The 20,364-nt window shown below is 37.8% G+C and overlaps 1 protein-coding gene across 5 annotated transcripts in view; it reads left to right on the forward strand.

Moving 5' to 3' along the window:
- COL25A1 (collagen type XXV alpha 1 chain) overlaps window positions 1–20,364 on the forward strand; it is a 126,318-nt gene that overhangs the window by 87,023 nt on the left and 18,931 nt on the right. For all 5 annotated transcript variants that reach the window (XM_088163846.1, XM_088163848.1, XM_088163850.1 and 2 more), the window contains 13 exons: window positions 217–279; window positions 753–821; window positions 1,730–1,774; window positions 3,746–3,790; window positions 4,301–4,378; window positions 7,323–7,346; window positions 8,250–8,294; window positions 9,861–9,905; window positions 10,206–10,286; window positions 11,047–11,109; window positions 12,670–12,720; window positions 13,072–13,098; window positions 17,938–17,991. In XM_088163846.1, coding sequence (XP_088019972.1) covers window positions 217–279; window positions 753–821; window positions 1,730–1,774; window positions 3,746–3,790; window positions 4,301–4,378; window positions 7,323–7,346; window positions 8,250–8,294; window positions 9,861–9,905; window positions 10,206–10,286; window positions 11,047–11,109; window positions 12,670–12,720; window positions 13,072–13,098; window positions 17,938–17,991 — 690 coding nt within the window. The remainder of the gene's footprint in view (window positions 1–216; window positions 280–752; window positions 822–1,729; window positions 1,775–3,745; window positions 3,791–4,300; window positions 4,379–7,322; window positions 7,347–8,249; window positions 8,295–9,860; window positions 9,906–10,205; window positions 10,287–11,046; window positions 11,110–12,669; window positions 12,721–13,071; window positions 13,099–17,937; window positions 17,992–20,364) is intronic.

Genomic DNA, 20,364 nt, shown 5'->3' on the forward strand with positions numbered 1-20,364 from the left:
TTCTGCTTCATTTGCATCTCATCTGCTGTATGGTGCCTTGCTACAGGAATTTATGCTGATGAAAGTTACCTGTGACAAAAAGTACTTCTGCATAACTGTTGCATCACAGCTGGAGAGCTGTGAGCAGTACAGGGGAAAATACTACCCAAAATAAACTTGTGTTATTATAATTGCATACTGCTAAATAAGTAATCCTCTCATATTGTATTTTTGAAGGGTGAACCAGGTTTCATTGGTCCACAGGGAGAACCTGGGTTGCCAGGGCTACCAGGAACAAAGGTAAGGGGAATGGGCCAGTGCTCTGGTGTGAAGTCCCTTGACCTGATTTCAAATTCAACTTTCCTCAACAAGTAGCAGAGACTGAGGCTACTATTGGAGAAATGTGAAAAGTCATGGACCAGTGCTATGAAACAGATATATGGATATTCATATTGGTGCCCTTAAAAAAATGTTAAGTCATGACTTTATTTAATAAGTCATCTTTTTTCATGTGACAGTCCCCAAAATTAGTTGTTCAAGAGGCAGAATAGCATGATTGAAGAAACTGTATTTTCATAAATGTGGGTTTTTAGGAAAATGGTTTGAAAGTGTATGCAAGAAGTAGAACTTCAATAGTACACACCAGATTCTGAAAATACAGATAGACTAAACCACTGTTTCTTCTGTTGGCTTGGTTTCTTTGATCCTGCTGAGTTGGTGGTGTGCTAAAGGCTGCCCAGTATTTTGTGATATATGTATGTCTGTTGCAATAGGGTGACAGAGGAGAGGCAGGCCCTGTTGGGAAGGGTGAGAGAGGTGAACCTGGAATCCCTGGACCAAAGGTCAGTCTGATTTTTATATTGGAAATGTTTTGTTAGTTTTACACTTGTGAACACATCTTTGCCTGCTGAAAAGTAGAACAAAACTTGGTGAGTGAACTTTTAAATGAAAATGCTGTCAAATACTCTACTTCAGTCCAGAAGACAATGGCAGTTTTGTGTTCACAGCTGTGGAACTGCTGTCTGAATGGACTCTTATTTGGTCTACAAAGTAAAGACACTACCTACATACAGTGTCATGGAATTGGCCTAATTCATTTCAGCTGAAGTACTGACCTCTAGGTCCCTAACTTTCAGCATCGAAGTTTGAACTCTTTGACCACTGTAGCAATTGAATGCAGAGAAAATCCATTTTGCATGCTGTTTTCTAACTCTCTAAGAAAGAGGTCAGTCTAACTACATTTTAGCATTGTCTTAATATTTCCCCTGGTGTTTATACTGTCAAGTTTTTCTTTCCTAATGCATTTTGAAAACAGTAAGGTTAGTTTTGTGCTTCTTGGCCAGTTAGTTTGTATTCACCTGAACGGTTGCGAAAAGAAGTTGTGGTAACACTTTATTTTAATCTCCTTATGTTAGAATATTTAATTATCTTCTCTATCTCTTGGCTATCATTTCTCAGGAGCAATGGAATGACATAGCTCATTTCTGAAAACCAGTGATAATGATGCCTATCTTTACTAATGCCAATACTGCTTTTCCTTAGGAAGGGTGGAATCTGTGGCCATAGCACTCTGGTGTTAAAGACTATATTAATCTGGGTGCTATTAAATTAAATGCCTTTAAAATTCATTATCTTGGTAAAATCAATATAAAGTATTTCTGCTGTTCCAAACTGTAGTTAGTCATTACTAATATCTTTTTCTCTGCATTCCAATCTCTCTATTATTTTTCTCCTGTCTTCCTTCAAACAGGGGAAAACAGGTGAACCTGGATCTAGAGGCCCTAAAGGGTCAAAGGTTAGTAGTAAAGAAACTGTCTTTAGTGGACTAATTAGCATGATTTTTAGGATCAATGATTTGTAACATTTCTCTTTAAAAGAACCTGTAATAATCTGCAGTTTTCTTTGTAAGTGAAACCTTCTGACCTTCAATTTTAGCTAAAAATTTTAGTCAAGTCACTTGGGTTTTGAACACTGTGATTCTTTTTCTGTTACAACATCCATTCCACTCTGCTGTTGTTTTCCTCATGCAACTTGGTTTCTCTCTGTGTAACTGATGAGTGTTAGTCCTCCCATATGACAGGACCCAATGCCTGACTGTGCTGAGTTTGCAATAATTTTAGGGACCCACACTTTGATGAGCTGGGAATCAGAGGTATTCCAAGTACTGCAGGCTGACATATGATGGTCAGAAGCCCTACAAAGGCATGAGTTGTTGGTTGTGTTACTGTTTTACCTGCTTTAAAAAGACTACTTTGATTTTATCTATCTACCCATTTATCTTTTTGTAGATACAGTTGGTTCACATATATGGAAAGATAAAATGTATGTTTTTCCATTACTTTATCTGCTGTGCAAATATTGTTCCTACTGGACTCATTCAACACTCTTCATGTTATATGATGGAGTCAGAGCAAAATGAAAATGCATTTGTGTAGGTGGTTATTGACAGGCCTGCTGTGAGAATAAGGATTACAAGACAATGTAGGCTGGTGTGATACTGTTTACAGTACTTGCAAGGTCCTTGAAGGGTGGCCTTAAGTGCTTAGAAGTGTAATTTAAAAAGCGCCATTTAACCTCATTCATTCCCTCCAGAAAGAAGTGTTGGAAGGCAGAGGAGCTGATGAGGGAATTAAAGTGTCAGAATGAGAGTAGAAGAGTAAATCAGCCTCTCATTTTACTACAGTACCAGAGTACCTCCCACATGCACCGAAATTATAAAGATATCCCCTTTAATTCCCTTTTTATCAAAAAAAGGGTATAAAATTTTCATTTTACCTGCATACTGTCATGAAAATTTGGCCCACAGAAGTCAATCTAATGGTGAGCAACTTCATTTTTTAACAGTTCCAATGTTCACTAGCTGCTGCCAAGGCAGCACTGAAAGGAAAGGCAGATGGTACAACCTTGATTATGCCCTGCTCTCCATATGCCTTCATTATCTCTATGAAAATTTTCTGGTTTCTATGTGTTCTGGTACCACCAGTGAATTAATCATTCTTCCCTACTTTTACCAAAGTTCTCTAGATTTCAACAGGAGCAAAATTTGCAGTTCTTACCCTTACTAATTTTGAGTAATATTAAAATATAAGACCTTGCTATGAAAATGACTGCGAAATGAATTGTGGATGATGGCATATGAATGCATACATGTGTGAAATTCCCTCCATCTTTTGAAACATATTACTAATAGCCAGGAAGAAAAATCTGTGTGTGAGCTGGTAATGATCTTTCTTACACCTGTCACGGAACGGGCATCAAGAAACCCAAAATCTGATAGTACAGTTCTGTTTGTAGGGGACGCAGTGACTCCCAGGGAGGTTCAGGAGGTTGGTGGCAGCATGATCACAGAAAGAAAAGTTTATACATTTTGAAACACACATTTGAAGGAGTTTTTGACTGTTTTCAGACTGAGTAATTTCATTTCTCTTGTATTCTCTTCAAGTTTTCATAGTAGTGTCATTAAGAATAGGGATGTTACACAAATTTCTTAATTGGTAATCTGCCCATTTTTTGGTTCTTTGCGATTTTTTATTGCAAACCAATGCAATACTCTAATATTCACACAGAACCAAATGTATCATTGTTGATTCTACCAGTACACAGATTCTGAAGGACTTTTTCCTTTCATTAAATAAGATTCACATTCTGTTTAGGATGAGAGGCCCTGTAAACCAGTTCATATAAGAAAACATATGTAAATGTGAAGAACTATGTGATATATTGTCAAATGGCATACCTGGTTTCTTCATGTATTATTTTTACATAGGGTGATACAGGTGAGAGAGGTGACACAGGGTCTGCAGGTCCACGGGTAAGTCTGCTTCTCAGCTCTTTGTTTTGTTCCCTTAGATTCAGTCCATGTGAACTGAAATTGTAGCAGTAATTCTAGTTAAGACTCCAAGTGGAATTGGGCACTTGGTACTGTTGGAACGTGGTTGCTAACTGGACTTCAATATGACTAACACCACTTGCCACTATTTGAAGCAGTCTCCTATCCACAGTTTGTGGGCAGGATGTTACAAGCCAGGTGTTCTGACATTGTTCACTGCCAATACAGAACTAGAGTGTAGGAACTGCTTAAATGTCTTCCCTCAGAGGTTTCATATATTGCTCTCCCACTGCAGCAAAAGTCACTTTATACTGACTTGCTTATTTATCTTTATTAAAAAAAAAATCCTTTAAATTCTGTATTTTGTAGTACTATATTGCAAGTACAGTAAGTCCAACACTCCACAATCAAGTCAAAGCATGTATCAGTTGTTAAGACTCTAAAATAGTCTTTGGCAGTTGTCTCAAAATTCTAATGGAAAATATATTACAGGGACCACCTGGACAGAAGGGCGACCAAGGTGCAACAGAGATAATTGATTATAATGGCAATATCCACGAAGCTCTGCAGGTATGTAAACGTAACAAGGCTGAATTGTTTTAGTCTGGTCTGGGAAAAAGTCATTTGACAGCATTGTATTTCTCTTTTGCCTAAAACTTGAAAACATTTTGTGTGCAAAATTGTTGAGCTTATTAATCAGGAATCACTTTCTTTATTTGGAAAACAGGTTTTCTGTGCTGGAAAAACTGTTTCTCTGATACAAATTAGCTGAGTGAATTAGTTTCATGTTCCCTAGAGAGTACTGACATCACCTAATGGGGAAAAACTAATTCATTGCTGGCTTTGGTGTTTAGTGCTGAATTAATGTAATAAACCACATACACAGGTTCAACAGATGTGTCTGCTTTTCAATTCACGTATTATAATACTGACATTTCTTTTTTCCCCTTGTTTTCCTCCTCCTCTCCCTGTAAAATGCAAAGAGCAGAATATTTGAGATTTGGAAACCATGTAACATGGTTCCATTAGCAAGCTGTGGATTCAATCAGCAACTTGAGTACATTAAGTAGACCAAGCACTAGTCTTCTCACTTACTCATTTCTGGAAAACCTATTTTGATTGGTGTGCAGAAAAGTGTGGAGGATTAAAGTGGGGTTACAAAAAGAATGAATGAGTGTTTGCATAAAAGCAAAGGACCAAGATGACATATGTCATTGCAGTCAAGGTGATTTACATTGCAGCATACTCAGATGCAAATTCTGTTCAGTATAACTCCACCAAAGTGAATGGCTTGCTTATGTGAAACTGAAGACTGGATTTGGCTCATTGTGCATCTCATCACTTTCTCACTGAAGCCGGTGAACTTTTTTCTTACATTTACACAGTGGGAGTGGGTAAATGTCTGACCAGTCATTTGGTTTCCAAGACTCTTTCAAAAAATAAAAAAATCTCACTGCCTTTACTAAAATCTAAAAGCCTTGTATGACACTAAGGCTGAGTCTGCTCTTTCATTGTGTCTATGGGGAGGTCTGCATGGGCGTGTTGTGAGGCTCTGCATTATGTTTGCCTCATCTGGTTTGCTTGTAAGGGAATTCAGACACACAGCTTTCAGTCATCTGTATCCCTCTCCGAGTTACATGCCTAAAGTAGGCTGAAATTAATGTTGTGTATTACCAGACAGAGACTTACCAGGGGCTTTAGCCCCTGTATCTCCTATATTGTGTCTTTGTATTGTAACTCTGGCACCAGTGTTACTTTCAAGCTGCATCAGAAAAGCTGCAGCACATAAAGAAGCCTTAAAAGTGGACTAAAGCTTTCTGCAGTGGTTGAAACATTCTAGAAAGGCTTTATCCCATTGCAAATCTTTCCAAATGTCATTACCTTCTGATCCAGGGCAACAAATGATTGGTATTAATGGGAATGGCTGTGCAAGGAGGTTGTGAGTAAGATTATATAGGATCAGTCAAAAATATCCTTGCCAAATCCAGCTCAGTCCTTTCAGATGGCAAACACCCATTCCTAAGTCTCCTGGTGCCAGATTCTTAGGGCTCTGAGATTTGCAGTTCTCTCACAAAAGTACATGAGAACTTCAGTGCTCAGCATTGAACTGTGAACTTGCACAGAATTTATCCTGCATTTTTAAGAAGTTGACAAGAGTTTGCAAGATCTGGGCTGCTTGTCTCATGTTAGAATTTAGTAATAAATCATGAAGCAGACTAGCAATTTAGTTACTTTGCCTTGTGCCTCCTATTAAATCTCATGTGCAATCTTAAAATTGTCATTATGGTTTGAGCAAGACCCCTGCTGAGAGAATGTGGCTTTCACTTGGAGGTTCAAATACAGAATCCATCTCTCAGTCAAAATTGCCCTTCACACCTATTCTGCAGAATTTCCCAAGGCAAAAAGCAGTAGTTTCAAAACTTTAACCTTTGCAGGAACTATAGCATTAGATATTAAAATACCTGCCACTGTAAAGGGATCCATTACTGTGAGCATGTAAACAGTACTTTGCAGTGGTTTTTTTAGGTTTTCATACCTACCTAAACTTTTCAATATTTTTTTAAAGTTCTTGATGTATTTCCATTAATATGTTGAAATACAAAGGATATGAGTATATTAAAGCCATGTGTTAGAGAACAGTTTTGTTCAAGTGTTTTGCATTGAGTAGGTTCCAGATCTTTGCCAACAGTACGTATTGTGTACGGAGGTTCCTTTACAGCTTAAAACAGAAGATCTGCAAACCTTTATGTGCACATTGGGTAACAATCAGAAAAGCAAAATATTTTTTGTTCCACATAGGCCAGTAAGTTCTTCACATGCAAAAGGAAAGCATGTGCGAGCTTCAATATTTGGGGGTTTTACTCTGTTTAAAAATATAGACAAGCATTTAAATTACATTTAAATATTCTTCCACTTGCTTTTAGATTGTTTGGGAAAAAAAAAAAAGGGACAAGTCAAGATATTTTGTCTCCTTCCATGATGAAAATATCCTTTGTCTTTCCAAGCATTCAAAGAAGAATTGTAGTATACATAGCTGGGTTGTGGACGGGCAGTTTTGGATTTAGAACTGCATTTTTATATGAAAACTAATGTTATAGCTCCACTCCAGGAGTAATTTATTAGTTAAACCTTGGTGCAAAAACCATACAAACCATTACAAACCATAGTGCTGGTCTTTTGGTTGACTTCAGACACCAACCCATTTTGTTTTCTTAAAAAATTTAAAGGCCACCTTTTTGAAGACTTCTGCTTCGATTTTGCTGTTTAGTCATTGTTTATTTGATCTCTTGCATTGTACAAAATTACTGTCTTCATCTAATTCCCAGAGTAACCAAGCAACTAATACAACACCAAGAGTTAAAAATAATAGGGGTTTTAGTCATGTTTTTGAAGTCATGGTGTCTCCCACATGCAGCATAGGTTCTGTGGAGATTATTACTGTAGCAAACAGAATTATTTTTATCGTTGTTTGATTCTGCTACTGACAACTCTTTTTAATGCATTTTGCCAACAGAGGATTGCCACCCTGACTGTCACGGTAATTCATTAGTATTGCATGACTTACTGTGTGCTGTAGAACTTCTCCTTTGTGCTGCAGCATGTTCATAATTCTGCTAGCTCAGGACATGCCTTCACTGGGTGTCAATCTGGTTCATCATAACGTGTATTGATTTCTTTGCTTGGTGTTTCCACAGTAGAGAGCCCATTGTTGAAGGCCAACAATGGAACAAATTCTGCTCCTTCTGAATTAATGGCAAAACTTCATTTAAGTATGAGACTGGGAAAAAACATTATTTTTTGTTTCAAGTTCTTCTCTGCAAGATTGCTGTTAGTCATATTTTCCCATCCGGACATACCCTTTCTTTATATTAATGCGGGGGATTTTTAAATGTTGTTGTGGGGTTCTTTTAAAGCATCCCCACTATGCACCATCCAGACCAGTGTTTGATACATGGCACTATGTCCACAGCCTGAGGTAGGAATGAAAGAAATGGTTACAGCTTATTCCATGGCAATTTCACAAAGCACTGGGTATCCCCAGATGCACTTAGCATCTTTTAGCAGAATCCTCTTTACAATTGGTTGGAGATTTCTCCTGGTCTCGGATTGTTTTGGATCAGGCAGTGAGAGCTGGCAAATGTGAATAGGTTTTGGTCTCCCTTCCATTAAGGGAAGCAGTGCCATTTTGTCAATAGGAGCAGAGAACTTTATTATAAAATATGAGTTGTACTGTTATTTTAACACTGTTTTTTGTGGTAGTGTTGTGATTGTTAAGATCTGTCATAGGTTAACAAATTGTCCATAACTGGTCTTGGTTCCCCTGTGTTAAAAATCTAACCCATTTTGTTACAGTAGCTGTATTAACATTCACCCTGCACTTACATGATAAGTTCTTCAGGAGTTTATTTAAAGTCTGAGAGGTTTGTATGTTTCTGTTTAGGGACCACCAGGACCACCAGGACCCCAAGGACTGCAAGGGTCAAAGGTGATCTTCCTTACTTTACTCATTGTATCTTAAGGGTGGAGTATTTTCTGGGTTTTCTTAAATGATGTACGTGTACAGGTAAATTGAGCTTTCCAGCACAGTTGTTTAACTGCAAACTTAACAAATATGGCATGTTTCCAACTTTATATCCCAGATTCTTGAGATGCAGCTTTCCAGAATAGATGCCTTGTTTAGTTGCCACACACAGATACTTAACTAAGGACCAGCAAAATTAATTAGTACTGAAAGAGTGCAGAAGCATCTCACTCAGGGATGGGTACTGAGGTTGCTCCCTAGAACTTTGCAAAGTAGTCATACAACCAGACAGTGGCTTCCATGCCTCACTTCTGGCTGAATGGGAACAAGGTAGGCAAAACTGTGTGCAAGACCACTGGCCACCATGTGAGTGCATGTGAATGCAGCTTTTATATCACGGGGGCACCCATCCAAATAAGTGCAGTATTGTCTAAGTCAGTAAAAATTACAACATACACATGTGGGCAGGAGCCTGGCTGGAAACCCAAGCCTGCCGATACCACCTGGCTGGTGCTTATAAGGAGTACAGAAGGGTTAGTGAGCAGCCCACACAGAGACAATGAATACCATATGCTGCACTGTTATATAAAATTTAAATAATAAATTTGCCTATACTTAAAAAAGAAGTGTTGAAGTTAGTGCACTCTCCCTAAATGCTTTTAAACTAGTTGAGATGTTTCTCCTTTTTCTTAAATGCTAGATACTGCATCTTCTCCCACTATCTCTACGCTATTCCAAGAGCAAATATGTGCATCTTCAATATCAATACTAGACATTTCAGTTTTAGACTTTACCTATTTCATATGGAAATATGTCAAAATACACATGTACATTGTTTTGAGAAATTGTAAGAAACAAGGCTCATTCTGTGTGAAAATTGATAATATACAGTTAAGTATGCAGAAGTTGCTTTTTGCATTATCATCTACCCAGCAATTCTGCAACATGGAGTATGTTGTAAAACAGAAGTTAGAGGGTGGAAGAGGTTGTGTTCCTTCATATATATGAACGTTCTCATTCAAATTTTACAATGTAAAGCAGAATTCATCTCACAGGAGCTTGTTTCTAATGTCATCGACTCCATCCATCACCATAACTTGCTCTCTTAGAGAATACTACCCAGGAATTGGTCATAAGACAATGTGGTGGGTGGGAACTCCTCCAATGGGTGATTTATGATAGGGGAAAAACATGAAGTTCCTCTCTACCTTGTGTAAATCGGGAGGCATGATTCTGTATTTATTCTGGTAGCAGGCAAAGTTTCCATTGGATTTGGGTCTTTTTACCCCTGGGATTTTGTCTTCTTTTTCCTTTCTTTTTATGCACTTGTCTGACCTTTATACAACCCAAAGTTTATGTAATGTCATAATGATCTGGGCTGTTTATTAATAAAAGTATTATATATATGCTGGATTTTTTTTGACAGAATATTCTCTAGCTTTATTGTTGTTAATTATGGGAATTTCTCTGGCTCTTTCCTCTAGTATCTGGGACAGTTGGGATAATCCAGTTCTGTCTTGTCTTTTGCAGGGTGAGCCAGGATCCCCAGGAACTCCAGGAGTTGATGGAGAGCAGGTACATTTTGTTTCAATCATGTAGTAAAGAACATGTGAGCAACCACGTTATTTCAAGAGATTATTTTCATGAGTCCGAGTTGTAACTTAGATTTCATAATTAAATAATATTATTATAATAATTAATAAAGATCATTATAGTGTTTCCACGTAGTCTGTGATCTAATAATGTCTGCATTTCTGCATTTTAATAGCAAAGGTATATGCAGCACATGACTTCTATTTATTAGGATCAAAGCTAGAATTCTGGTAGTGTCCCTACGTTTTTTTACATGACTTGCTGAATAATTCTATGTTTTAGGGTCCTAAGGGCTCAAAAGGAGACACAGGTGATCCTGGAATGCCTGGAGAAAAAGGGGGAATTGGACTGCCTGGCCTACCAGTGAGTATGAAAAGTTAATTATTAGTTTTAGCAAAAATACTTCTGTTTTTTCTCTCTTCCATTATCAGGAATTTCCAACAGTGTTGATAAATTGCAAATGGGACAGAAAGCACTGGGGAGAAAATTCCGAGATTGTTCTGAAGTTAATCTAGGAGGAGGTATAAGATTGTCAGAGCTTTTCATTCCACTTACAGTGAAAAAAAAATACTGTGTCGGGAAGAAAGAGGTTAGTTGGCAGGCTGACCAAAGTTGTACCACTCTTACAATATATAGCATAACATGGGCAAGGAGAAAGGAGCTATGTTTTGAATGGAAATTTCAGGTGACTTCGATTGAGGAGGGAGAAAAAAATACATAAATATTTATGTGATGCATTCTTCCTATTTTGTGTGTATGTATGTAGATAGATATAGATACAGATATAGATTAGATATAGACATAGATGTAGACATAGATGCATATGCATTAAATTTCTCAGCAAAAACAGAAACAATTTCAAATATATTATGAATGGAGTTCTAGTTTAAGGAATTGTCATAAATATCATGCCACAATTGATAGCTATCAATATAAAAGCATATGTTAGTTGAAAATTATTTTTAAAGTAGTGCTTGAATTTTAAAGAAATATTTCCTTTATGTATGTGCTGTGTTATTCTTTTTTAAAATGATAATTATGTTCCAATAAATATTAACATTTCTAGATTAGTTGCTAGTAAGATTAAAGCTATTTATAAATGCTGTTTTGTAATGATTTTTAGGGAGCCAATGGTGTGAAAGGCGAAAAAGGAGATGTTGGTTTGCCTGGTGCCCAAGGTCCTTCAGTAAGTCTCAATGTGGCATTGCAATGAACACAGGAGTCCAGCAGTGGTTCTCCACCTTCTGGTTCTGAGCACTAGTTGATATTCATGACTCATCTTTCCTGAGAATGAGCAGACTTATGGTCATAGAGCTAAATACAATTTAAGAAATCTTAAAGATGTAATTCCTGTTCTGTTCTATGACTATGCACAAGTCCTGCTCGCTTCAGTCAAAGCCTTCTGGCTCTGTAATGAATCAAAAGATAAATGGGGAAGAAAGAAAAAAACTCAAATAAACTATAATCTCTCTTAACACCTTATTCTCTGGGAATCTCAGATAGTCTAGTGAGAACCAGACTAGACTGACTGCAAATATGTGACCCCCAGGGTAGTGAGCTACTTGTACAAGACCAGACATTCTCCTGGATTTTTTTCAAAGCATTGTAAAGGCGTTAAAACAAACAAACGAACAAAACCAAATAAACCCAAAAGATCCAAACAAACTCCTACATAGTACCTTTATGGTGTGGGTGACTTTCATTATCAGAGCACAGTAAGATGAGAGACCTTAGGGCAGAGGTTAGTGACAGAAGCCATAGTTCTGAGAAGTCAAAGAGGCTGCCATCACAGGACACAAGAAGCACCCCAAATCTCTGTGTTTATTTCTATGAGAAGATTATTTTTTTAGAAATTAATTCACTAATTTATTCATCCTGTTCTGCTTATTTTCACTTGAAGGAAGAATTTCAGTTTTCAGGGGATTTCAAAGGTGATGGAATCTTTCTTACATTTCAAAGTGCTTCTTGGTGCTGCTCTTGGTGCCACTGACAGCCACTACAGCAGTGCATGAGTCTGGAGACCTGTGTAAGCACCCCTGCTGCCACTCTACAGGCTATGGCAGCACTCTGTTGGGGTTAGATCCAGGAAGAGAAGTGATATTAAGCTGGATATATCATCATGACATTTTTTCCATGGATTGGTTAGGAACATGGAAAACCAGTGCAGAATATGTGTGCACTAAATGCCAAGCAACCTGATTACCTATTTTAATAACCTCGGAGAATTTTTGGTACAAGTGGGCTAAAAGAAATAAAAGGAGAGACAAGGGGCAATTTTGCAATTGTGCCAAAGCCCAGCTTGAATTTAGTATCTTTTTCATTTGTCAGTGTTGAGGAGGAATAAAATAACACCTTCTGGCTCTGTAGATTAAGTAATACAAGAGAGAACTAAAGAGCACATACCATAAAATATTAAAAATTCAAACATCCCTTCTCAGTACTGCTTGTTTTACAGGGATTTATTGTTTTCCCCTATGGTGTCTTAAAGTGTATCATAGAGCCTAGGAGTAAGAATCTGGAGACAGGCACATTGCCATATGGCACAGGCAGATCTGCACTTTGGGTGCCCAGTCTTTCAAATCAAAATAATTCCCATTCCTAAAGCTCTGTCTAGATGCGCTGTTAATGTTCGCTGTTGCATAGCTATTTTTGTAAGTGCTTGCCAACGAGGGTCAGCCTGACTTCTGGTATTTTTGTGGGAATTCTTTGCTCTGCATGATTTAATACCATTGTTTTTCATCTGTAGATGATAGGACCACCTGGACCACCGGGGCCACATGGTCCTCCAGGCCCTATGGTAAGCTTGGGAGGAACAGAGGGGCTAGAAGTGATCTAAGCCCTCTTGCCACTTTATTGCCTGCTAACTAAAAGTGTTATCAGAATATGTGGTCTTTAAAGAAGGAGTCTAATTTGGAAATCTTTTTGCCTGTCGTAAAATTCATAGGAGGTGGAGAAACAAATTGCACGTTCCTGGTATTGTTAACATGCTGGTTCCTCCTCAGAATCAGGTGTTTACTGTTGCTTTATTGACAACTGCATTTCTTTTGAGAGTAAAGAAATACGGGGTAATTTGTATCCCTACAAATCAAAAACTCAAAAAAAAAATTTGGTGTGTTTTCATAATGAAAAATGTTACTTTTATTTTCAGGGACCTCATGGACTACCTGGCCCAAAGGTAAATTAATACCTGTCTTGAATAGACAAGCTCTTTATGTCTTGCAAAGTGTTATGCTTTGCTCTTGAATGCATGCAGCAATGTTTTGTCATGCCTCATTTAATAAATGTTTCTGATATTCTTAAACCTTAAAGCAGATTTTAATATTAGCAGCTTAAAAGCTTTTAAAATTTTCTGTGATTGTTTCTGAGTAGTATTTCTCCTCAGCATCAGCTGAGTCCATTTTTTATATGATTATTTGAGATATGGCACTAAATTATTTAGCTTCCTGTTTATGGGCAAGTTACCATTATACTTGGAATTACTTTGGAATACAGAAGCATGTTACAGGCTCTGGAAGTGAAGTCAGATAAATTCATCTTCATTTTTGCTGTCTTGTATCTCCTGCCTCTTCCAGTCTCCGTGGCCTTTGTTAGGTGACAGGTATTTTGCTGAGCTGTTCCTTCACAGGTTATGCTGGTTCACCATCACGAACTGATGTGTGTATTTTCATGTTGTCCATACTGGATTCATGATCAGACAAGTCTTCAATACAATTTCATTCATTTTCCCTAGCAGAGATATTCTTTAGGGACTCTCTTGTCCCATGAGAGTAGCCCAGGAGAGTGGCAGTGAATTTTGGCAGAGTTGGAATATTTTAATTTGTGCTTTAATTCAGTAGTCACCAGTAAGCTAAAATTCAGCATAACACTGTATTCATTAAGGCCAGTGGTCTTGTCAGGCATGATCATATAAGTCACTATGGCTCCTAAAATATATCTAATCACACCTTTCTCAAAAAGTAAGGAGGAGGAGGAAAGGGTGTTTGTGTTTAGTTTCAGGGGTTTATTTTGGATTTTTAAATGTGCAAGACAGAAAATCACAGATTTGACCCCTTATGAGACTGTGTTACCTTGGCTCAAGAAACCTAAGTCATAAATCATTTTTTGAAATCAAGTATGCTCCATTTTAACACCAGCCCTGCTTTACCTCAGGCTTTTGGCCTGAGACTCAAGCTTTTGTGGGATTTCTCAGGTCTGTTTCCAGAACTTCAGCATTTTCAGTTGTACTTCTCTGAAAGTCACATTGAGTCAAATAGAAAAAGAATGAAGAAATGGCTACTTAGGGTGCAAAGCAAGCAGATAATGTCTGGAGTTACTTAAAGGAGCAGCCTGGGTTCTACTGAGATTTTTTTTTCCATAAATATGAATATAATATAAGGTAACATAATACATCAAAGGGAAATATCTAGCAGTGAGACTGTGGGGAGCAGCCTGGATGAAACACCCATGTATTTCTCTTTCCTGGAAGAGACAAGTGTGGTCAATACTCTCTTTGACTGAGCAGTCCTCATGCTGGTGCAGTTTTTCATTATGAGAGAACTGTGCAACTCTGAGCCCAGTATTGTCATCTTAGTGAAGTTTAGTGTAATAGCCTATGCATTATTTAATAATCACAACAAGTGCCATTTCTTACATTGTTAAAATTTCTCTGTATGAGCACAGAAACTGTGGACCTCCCAAATAGCTTGGCGTTGTGTAACCTATACTGTTTCTTTTAACTTGTTACTGTTTATTATGTATGCTTAAAGGTTTAAAATATCTTTATGTAAGACTTTGCTGCAAATTCCAGTTTACTGTAAGGAAAAGTATTGCTTCCTTACCAAATGTACTTTTCAGGAGATCACACTCTAGAAACCTACAGTTTTGAGGCTTACTTTTATGAACATTTTCTTTCAGTTTGAATTATCTGCATAGGATGGTTTATGGGATTTGAAAATTTTCCAAAACCCCCTGAAACTCATGCTTAATTCAAACCATCTAACTATAGTGATAATTATTAGAAAAAGATTCTAAAAATCTGTTACTCATAAGATTCCTGTCGGTTTTTTTTACACAGATTTTAAATCTCAAGCAGACACCTCCCAAGTCCTTTTGCCCACTATTAAATCAGTATGTAAATTGCCAGTAAGCTGAGAAGGTTGAATTTGTTTCAAACTGGAATTTGCAGCTACTTTTGAGACTGGCTTCTTCTATCCCAGCTTAAACACCCATTATAGCACCAAAAATTTGGCATTTATACTTTTACGTTTAGGGTGAACCAGGGTTAAATGGTCTTAAAGGATTGAAGGGTGAACCAGGTCAAAAGGGTGACAGAGGGCCCCTTGGTCTTCCAGTAAGTAAAAAACCCCAACTATTCAATTTAAGTGCAAATCACAAACATCTCTTTCTACTCCTTGTGAACGGCTCTGATTTACTCAATAGCATACCCAGAATATACCATGTTGGAGGAGAGCATCAGTTTTGTTTTGTTTTGTTTTGTCCCAGATCTGTGCTATCATCCCAAGTAACGTCCTGTAACACCCAATGCTGTCAGGGTTTTGGGTTTTTATGTTGTGTGTCGTTGAGAATGTGTCACAAGGATGTCATCACCCCCAATACATTAGTCATGCTGTTATTCAAGTGTTGTATGGTGTTTCCATTAAAAAAGGAGTCTTCCTTTTCCCCCATCTCCTCTTATTGCGCTTCTGCAGTTCAAATGGAGAGGTCTAACTGAGGGAAGCTAAAAATTGGTTTAGGGAATTTAGTTGCAGTTTTTCTTTTTCCCCTGTATTCTTATTTTTGCCTTGTTCTTTAGAAAATTCCCATTCTGAGTGTTTGGCATGAATTTTGTCTTAAAAGTGAAGAACCTTAAAAATATGGAAACAGTTCTTAAAAGTTAGGTAGATAAAACAGAAAATACTTCATGTGTTTGAAAGCATGCTGAAAAGGCAGCTTTATTTTTTTTTTCCTCAGAAAAAGAGTTCATTTTTCCTCTTTCCTGTTGTTATTCTATGAGGATTGCTTCCAGTGATTACATTGTTAACAGTAAAATGGAGAAAAAAGACTGAGTTGACCCAAAGGAACACAAACCTCTCCAATGAATATTTTCAAGAATTATGTGCAGGGCCTCTCTACAAGGTCAGCGTCACTGAGAATTTTATTTTGAGAAAAATAAAAGCTCATTTTCACATTGACAGTTACATTTCTATAGAGAGTGAGCTTTGGAGGCCTGAGCAGATGCCCTGAAAATGGCTATAAAGTAGAATAAAATATGCTGCTAGATTTTCCAAATTTACACAGATTTTGTCCTGTTCCTGCTTGCTACTTCTAAATGTCATTTTCATGAGCGAAGTCCAAGCGTTTGACGTTCCAAAAAAAGGCTTGTTTTATTGAGTTGGCCGGAGATTTTAGTTGGGTTTGTTTGGGGGTTGGTTTGGTTTGCTTTTTTAAGAGGGGATGTTCCCCGGGTCCGTGTGTCCCAAATGCTGTCCCCGGGCGCTGCTCTGTTATTCGCGCGGAATCCACGAGGGGTCCCCCCGCCCCCGAGGATGCTGAGGCTCATCGCTCGGCGCGCCTGCCGCAGCCCCTGGCTGTGCTCTGAACCGAGAGTTCAGCGGGAAAACAGGAAATGTGATTGTCTCCCGGGCTCTTGGAAATGAATGAGGCCATTGTGGTCAGGATCCGGATTTTGCTGGCTGCATAATGCAGTATTCTTGCACTTAAATATCCTTTCGCAGTTAACATACATTTTTCTTCCTTTGTGTATACTATTCAGTATTGTCGCTATTTACAAATTAGAAAGCAAATGAGTAAATTGCAAAGTAAATATTTGTATGTTCAGGCTCAAAAACACCCTAACATCTGGCGTTTGTAGCACTCCTATAGCCTGACAAAATTCTGCTCTAACATACTTGATGTGAGGGCAGGGGTGGGTCAGAGATGTTACACTGAAGTGAGAACAGAATCAGGCTCTTGGTGTTTTATGTGAATTTTTAACTAACATGCTGTAGTAATGTGGTACCCACTCCAGAACCCTGTCACAGCGTGTACTATACGTTTGAATTGTGTTTATTCATCAGCACCACTTACTAATCTCATGTTCTTGTCACTGGTGTCGTGCCCATCATCCATGCTTCCACCTAACCACACAGGGAGCATCTGGCTTAGACGGAAAGCCAGGAGCCCGGGTGAGTCCCTTGTCTTTCTGTGTCCTCCTCCATGACTGAGTCCGTGTGCTTCCCAGGGGCTCTGTCAGCCAAGCTCGCTCACTGCACGCAGGAAGGAAGGCCAAGTGCTGCAGGCATTTTCCGTGCTGCATAAGAGAGGGCTTCAAGCATATTCTTAGGGCAATACGTGTGGGAAAGAGAATGTAATTCTCTGTAGAAAGAGCTCTGAACCTTAAAAAGGCAGCTTAGTTTTGATTTTTGGTTGGACAACTGCCTTGGCTGGTTTGCTGGTTTTCCTGAGTAAGGTTAGGAATTTAGTTTACAGGAGAACATAGCTGTTCAGTGCTAATATGGAATCAGTGAAGGGGATGCAGATGTGCTGGGGTTCATCTACAGACGTTGTTATATTACACATCATAGATGTTAAATCTTTTGCTTCCTTTGATGATAAAGAAATCTATGCAGTGAAAGAGTTATATCTTGGAAGCAAGATTCTCATGATCACTGCAATAGGTAAGTCCATCTTACAGATGGACATTTCAATTTAAAAAATAATCAATTTTAAAAATAAAATAATAATTTAAAATCATTTTTTGACCCTTCCATCTTCTTCCAATCAGTTCAAGATCTTTGTATATGTGATTCCTTCCGTGGATGTAGTGAACACCAAACAGAAGAAAGACACTCAGCCTTGTAACAGGAGAAGTTATAGGTGGAGTTTTGAAAGCCAAATAGGTTGCATCACAATTAAATACAAATTTTCAACCAGTCAAGACTGATTCCATGTTAGATTTTGTGTACAAGACAGCTATTAAAACTAAATAGTTTTAAGAACAAGCCCTCTCTCTTACCCTCTTTGTTTCTTTTTGTAGGGTATAGATGGCCCAGTTGGTCCCCATGGCCCTGCAGGTCCCAAAGGAGAGAGAGTAAGTATATGTTCTATGTGCTTCTTCTTGCAGAGTGACTGCCACAATGGACAAATGTCATATGAGGACTCATACTGTGCCTAGATGTTACAGAACAGAACTGTACCTCACCTGTAGAGGAGCAGCCCAGAGCTGCATGTGCGTCCTAGTTACACACACATTTATCTGTTTGAGGTTGACATTGTGACTCATTAACTTCAGGGGAGCTGGTATTTTAAAATGACTGATCAGTAAGAAATTGACTGGACTTTCTAGCTCACAGTGCCACAAACAGAACATGATTTTCATTGGTTTCGTTTTGTTGTGTAAATTGAGAGAAGAAACTGGTACAAAAGAAGATAGTGTGATCTGATTATATAAGAATGCAATGGCAAAAAAAAGAAGAGTATTTCTCTCCTCTGTGATACAAATTATTGTATCCAGGAAAAATATCTCCAGCCTCTGTAATTTTTTTTTTTTTAAGCTTAGAAGATAGGAGCCCCTCTGCTATTTAATTTGAAGTATTCACAGTAAATTTTCTCCAGTGAAAATAGGATAGGAACTCTAACTATGAGCCTGTCACCTTTAACAATACAACCATCAACTTATACAATAAACCAGAAGATGATACCCTAACTAAAACCTCCAAGGATTTGGCAGTGCAGAACTTTGTCTCTTTGACTTCCTCACTTTAACAAAACAACAGTGCTAAAACAACCTCAGACTAGCTGTATTAAGGACACAGCCACGTGGCAGAGGTCCAGTTAGCTTCATCTGAGAAAGGTAAGATGGGTTTTTACAGAGATGTGTGTTGAGGGATAAATACAAGACATGCAGCATAGTCCAAATTACAGTAGGCTGCAGCTACCACTCAGGCTAGCTACATGCCTGAAGGACTTGAGTATTTTTTCTGTTTTTCTAGGGGATTTCTGAGTCAATTCTTCTTTTTCTTCAATTAGGACAAAATGTATATTCTGTCAGTTCTGTGAAAATATGCTTTAATATCCTCTAATCTTAAGTAAATTATTTAGATGAGATATGTATGTAGAGGTATATAAAAATATTTGAATATTTTATTCTTGAATTAGGAGCTTTTATGATGAAGAACATGCATGTGTTCTATCAGTTGAAATGTCTTTGACAATGAAATATAATACAAACTATTCTTCTTGTCTGTGGAAGAGAGCTAGTAATACCTTTTTCTTGTGAGGGTATGCAAGGTCATAAGAAGTCATACAGCTGGATCTGTAAGCCCTAATAAGCCCTACTGTAGCTGTTGAAAAGCAGTAGCTACAAAGGGGATAGGAATTGCTGTGATGTAAGTCAGAAATTTCATGAGCACAGAAGGAGAACTTCATAAAAATAGAGAGCAAGGTGTGCAGAAAATTCCTACACACCCACCATTTTCTTTGGAGCTAAATGAATGGGAGGAGGTTCACAAGACAGAAGGAAGGTTTTTTCCAAGCAGGCAACCAGCAGGATTATTGCTGTAATTGTTCATTTAATTATTCAATACCATCTGGGAGGAGAAGTTGTTTGTAGCATAGTTATGTAACAGGTGAACAGTGTTGATATATGTCTCATTATTTAAATAACAAATCTTATCATTTAATGCTGTTTTACAACTTGCATTTGCAACTGTCGAACTTGTTTATGTGAAAACAGGAAGGAAGCATTTTTGTCTGCAGATTTCAGACTTCACTTTTTAATTAAAAACAGTGCATAGTGTTCACTGTCACTGGATAGGGCCTCATTTATTATATAACAATATATATTATATATTATAGTAATATACATCATAATATATAAATAATATATAAATCTACAAGGGCATTAGGGCTGTTTTACAGAATAATCATGAATTCATTGTTGCACAGGCTGCATTCGAGGTGATGCTGAATTACTACTGTGAGACAGAACATGTTATGCAAATTAGAGTGGGTTGTTGATTTTCAATTAACTATTTCTTAAAATAGAAAATGTCAGATCATCTTCATATGAAGTCTGTTTAGACGGTGACAAGGTAGACTAAGAAAATCATGACACTATGATATGGTTTTATGCTTTAAGTAGAAACTGAAAGCGTAATTAATAATGTGAATGAATATAATTTATGAGGCCAATGTCTAGTAGTTCTTACTAATTTTCAGCTATTGGAATAACATTTGCCAGGTGCTTAGAGAGATTTTACTGAGACCATCTTTATTAAATGGTGGAGTAGGTCATAATAGGCCTTTGAATCTGACTGTGTACCTTATTTTCACTTCCATACTGTCTTGAGAGAAAGGATAATGATAGAACACTGGAAAACAGACATCTTCAGCTACTACTGAAGATGAAAGGGAACATGTAAGCCTCAAGGATGATGACAGGCATAATACATATCCAGCTTAT

This window comes from Sturnus vulgaris, chromosome 4 (assembly GCF_052056855.1).
Source record: "Sturnus vulgaris isolate bStuVul1 chromosome 4, bStuVul1.hap1, whole genome shotgun sequence".
Classification (NCBI taxonomy): domain Eukaryota; kingdom Metazoa; phylum Chordata; class Aves; order Passeriformes; family Sturnidae; genus Sturnus; species Sturnus vulgaris.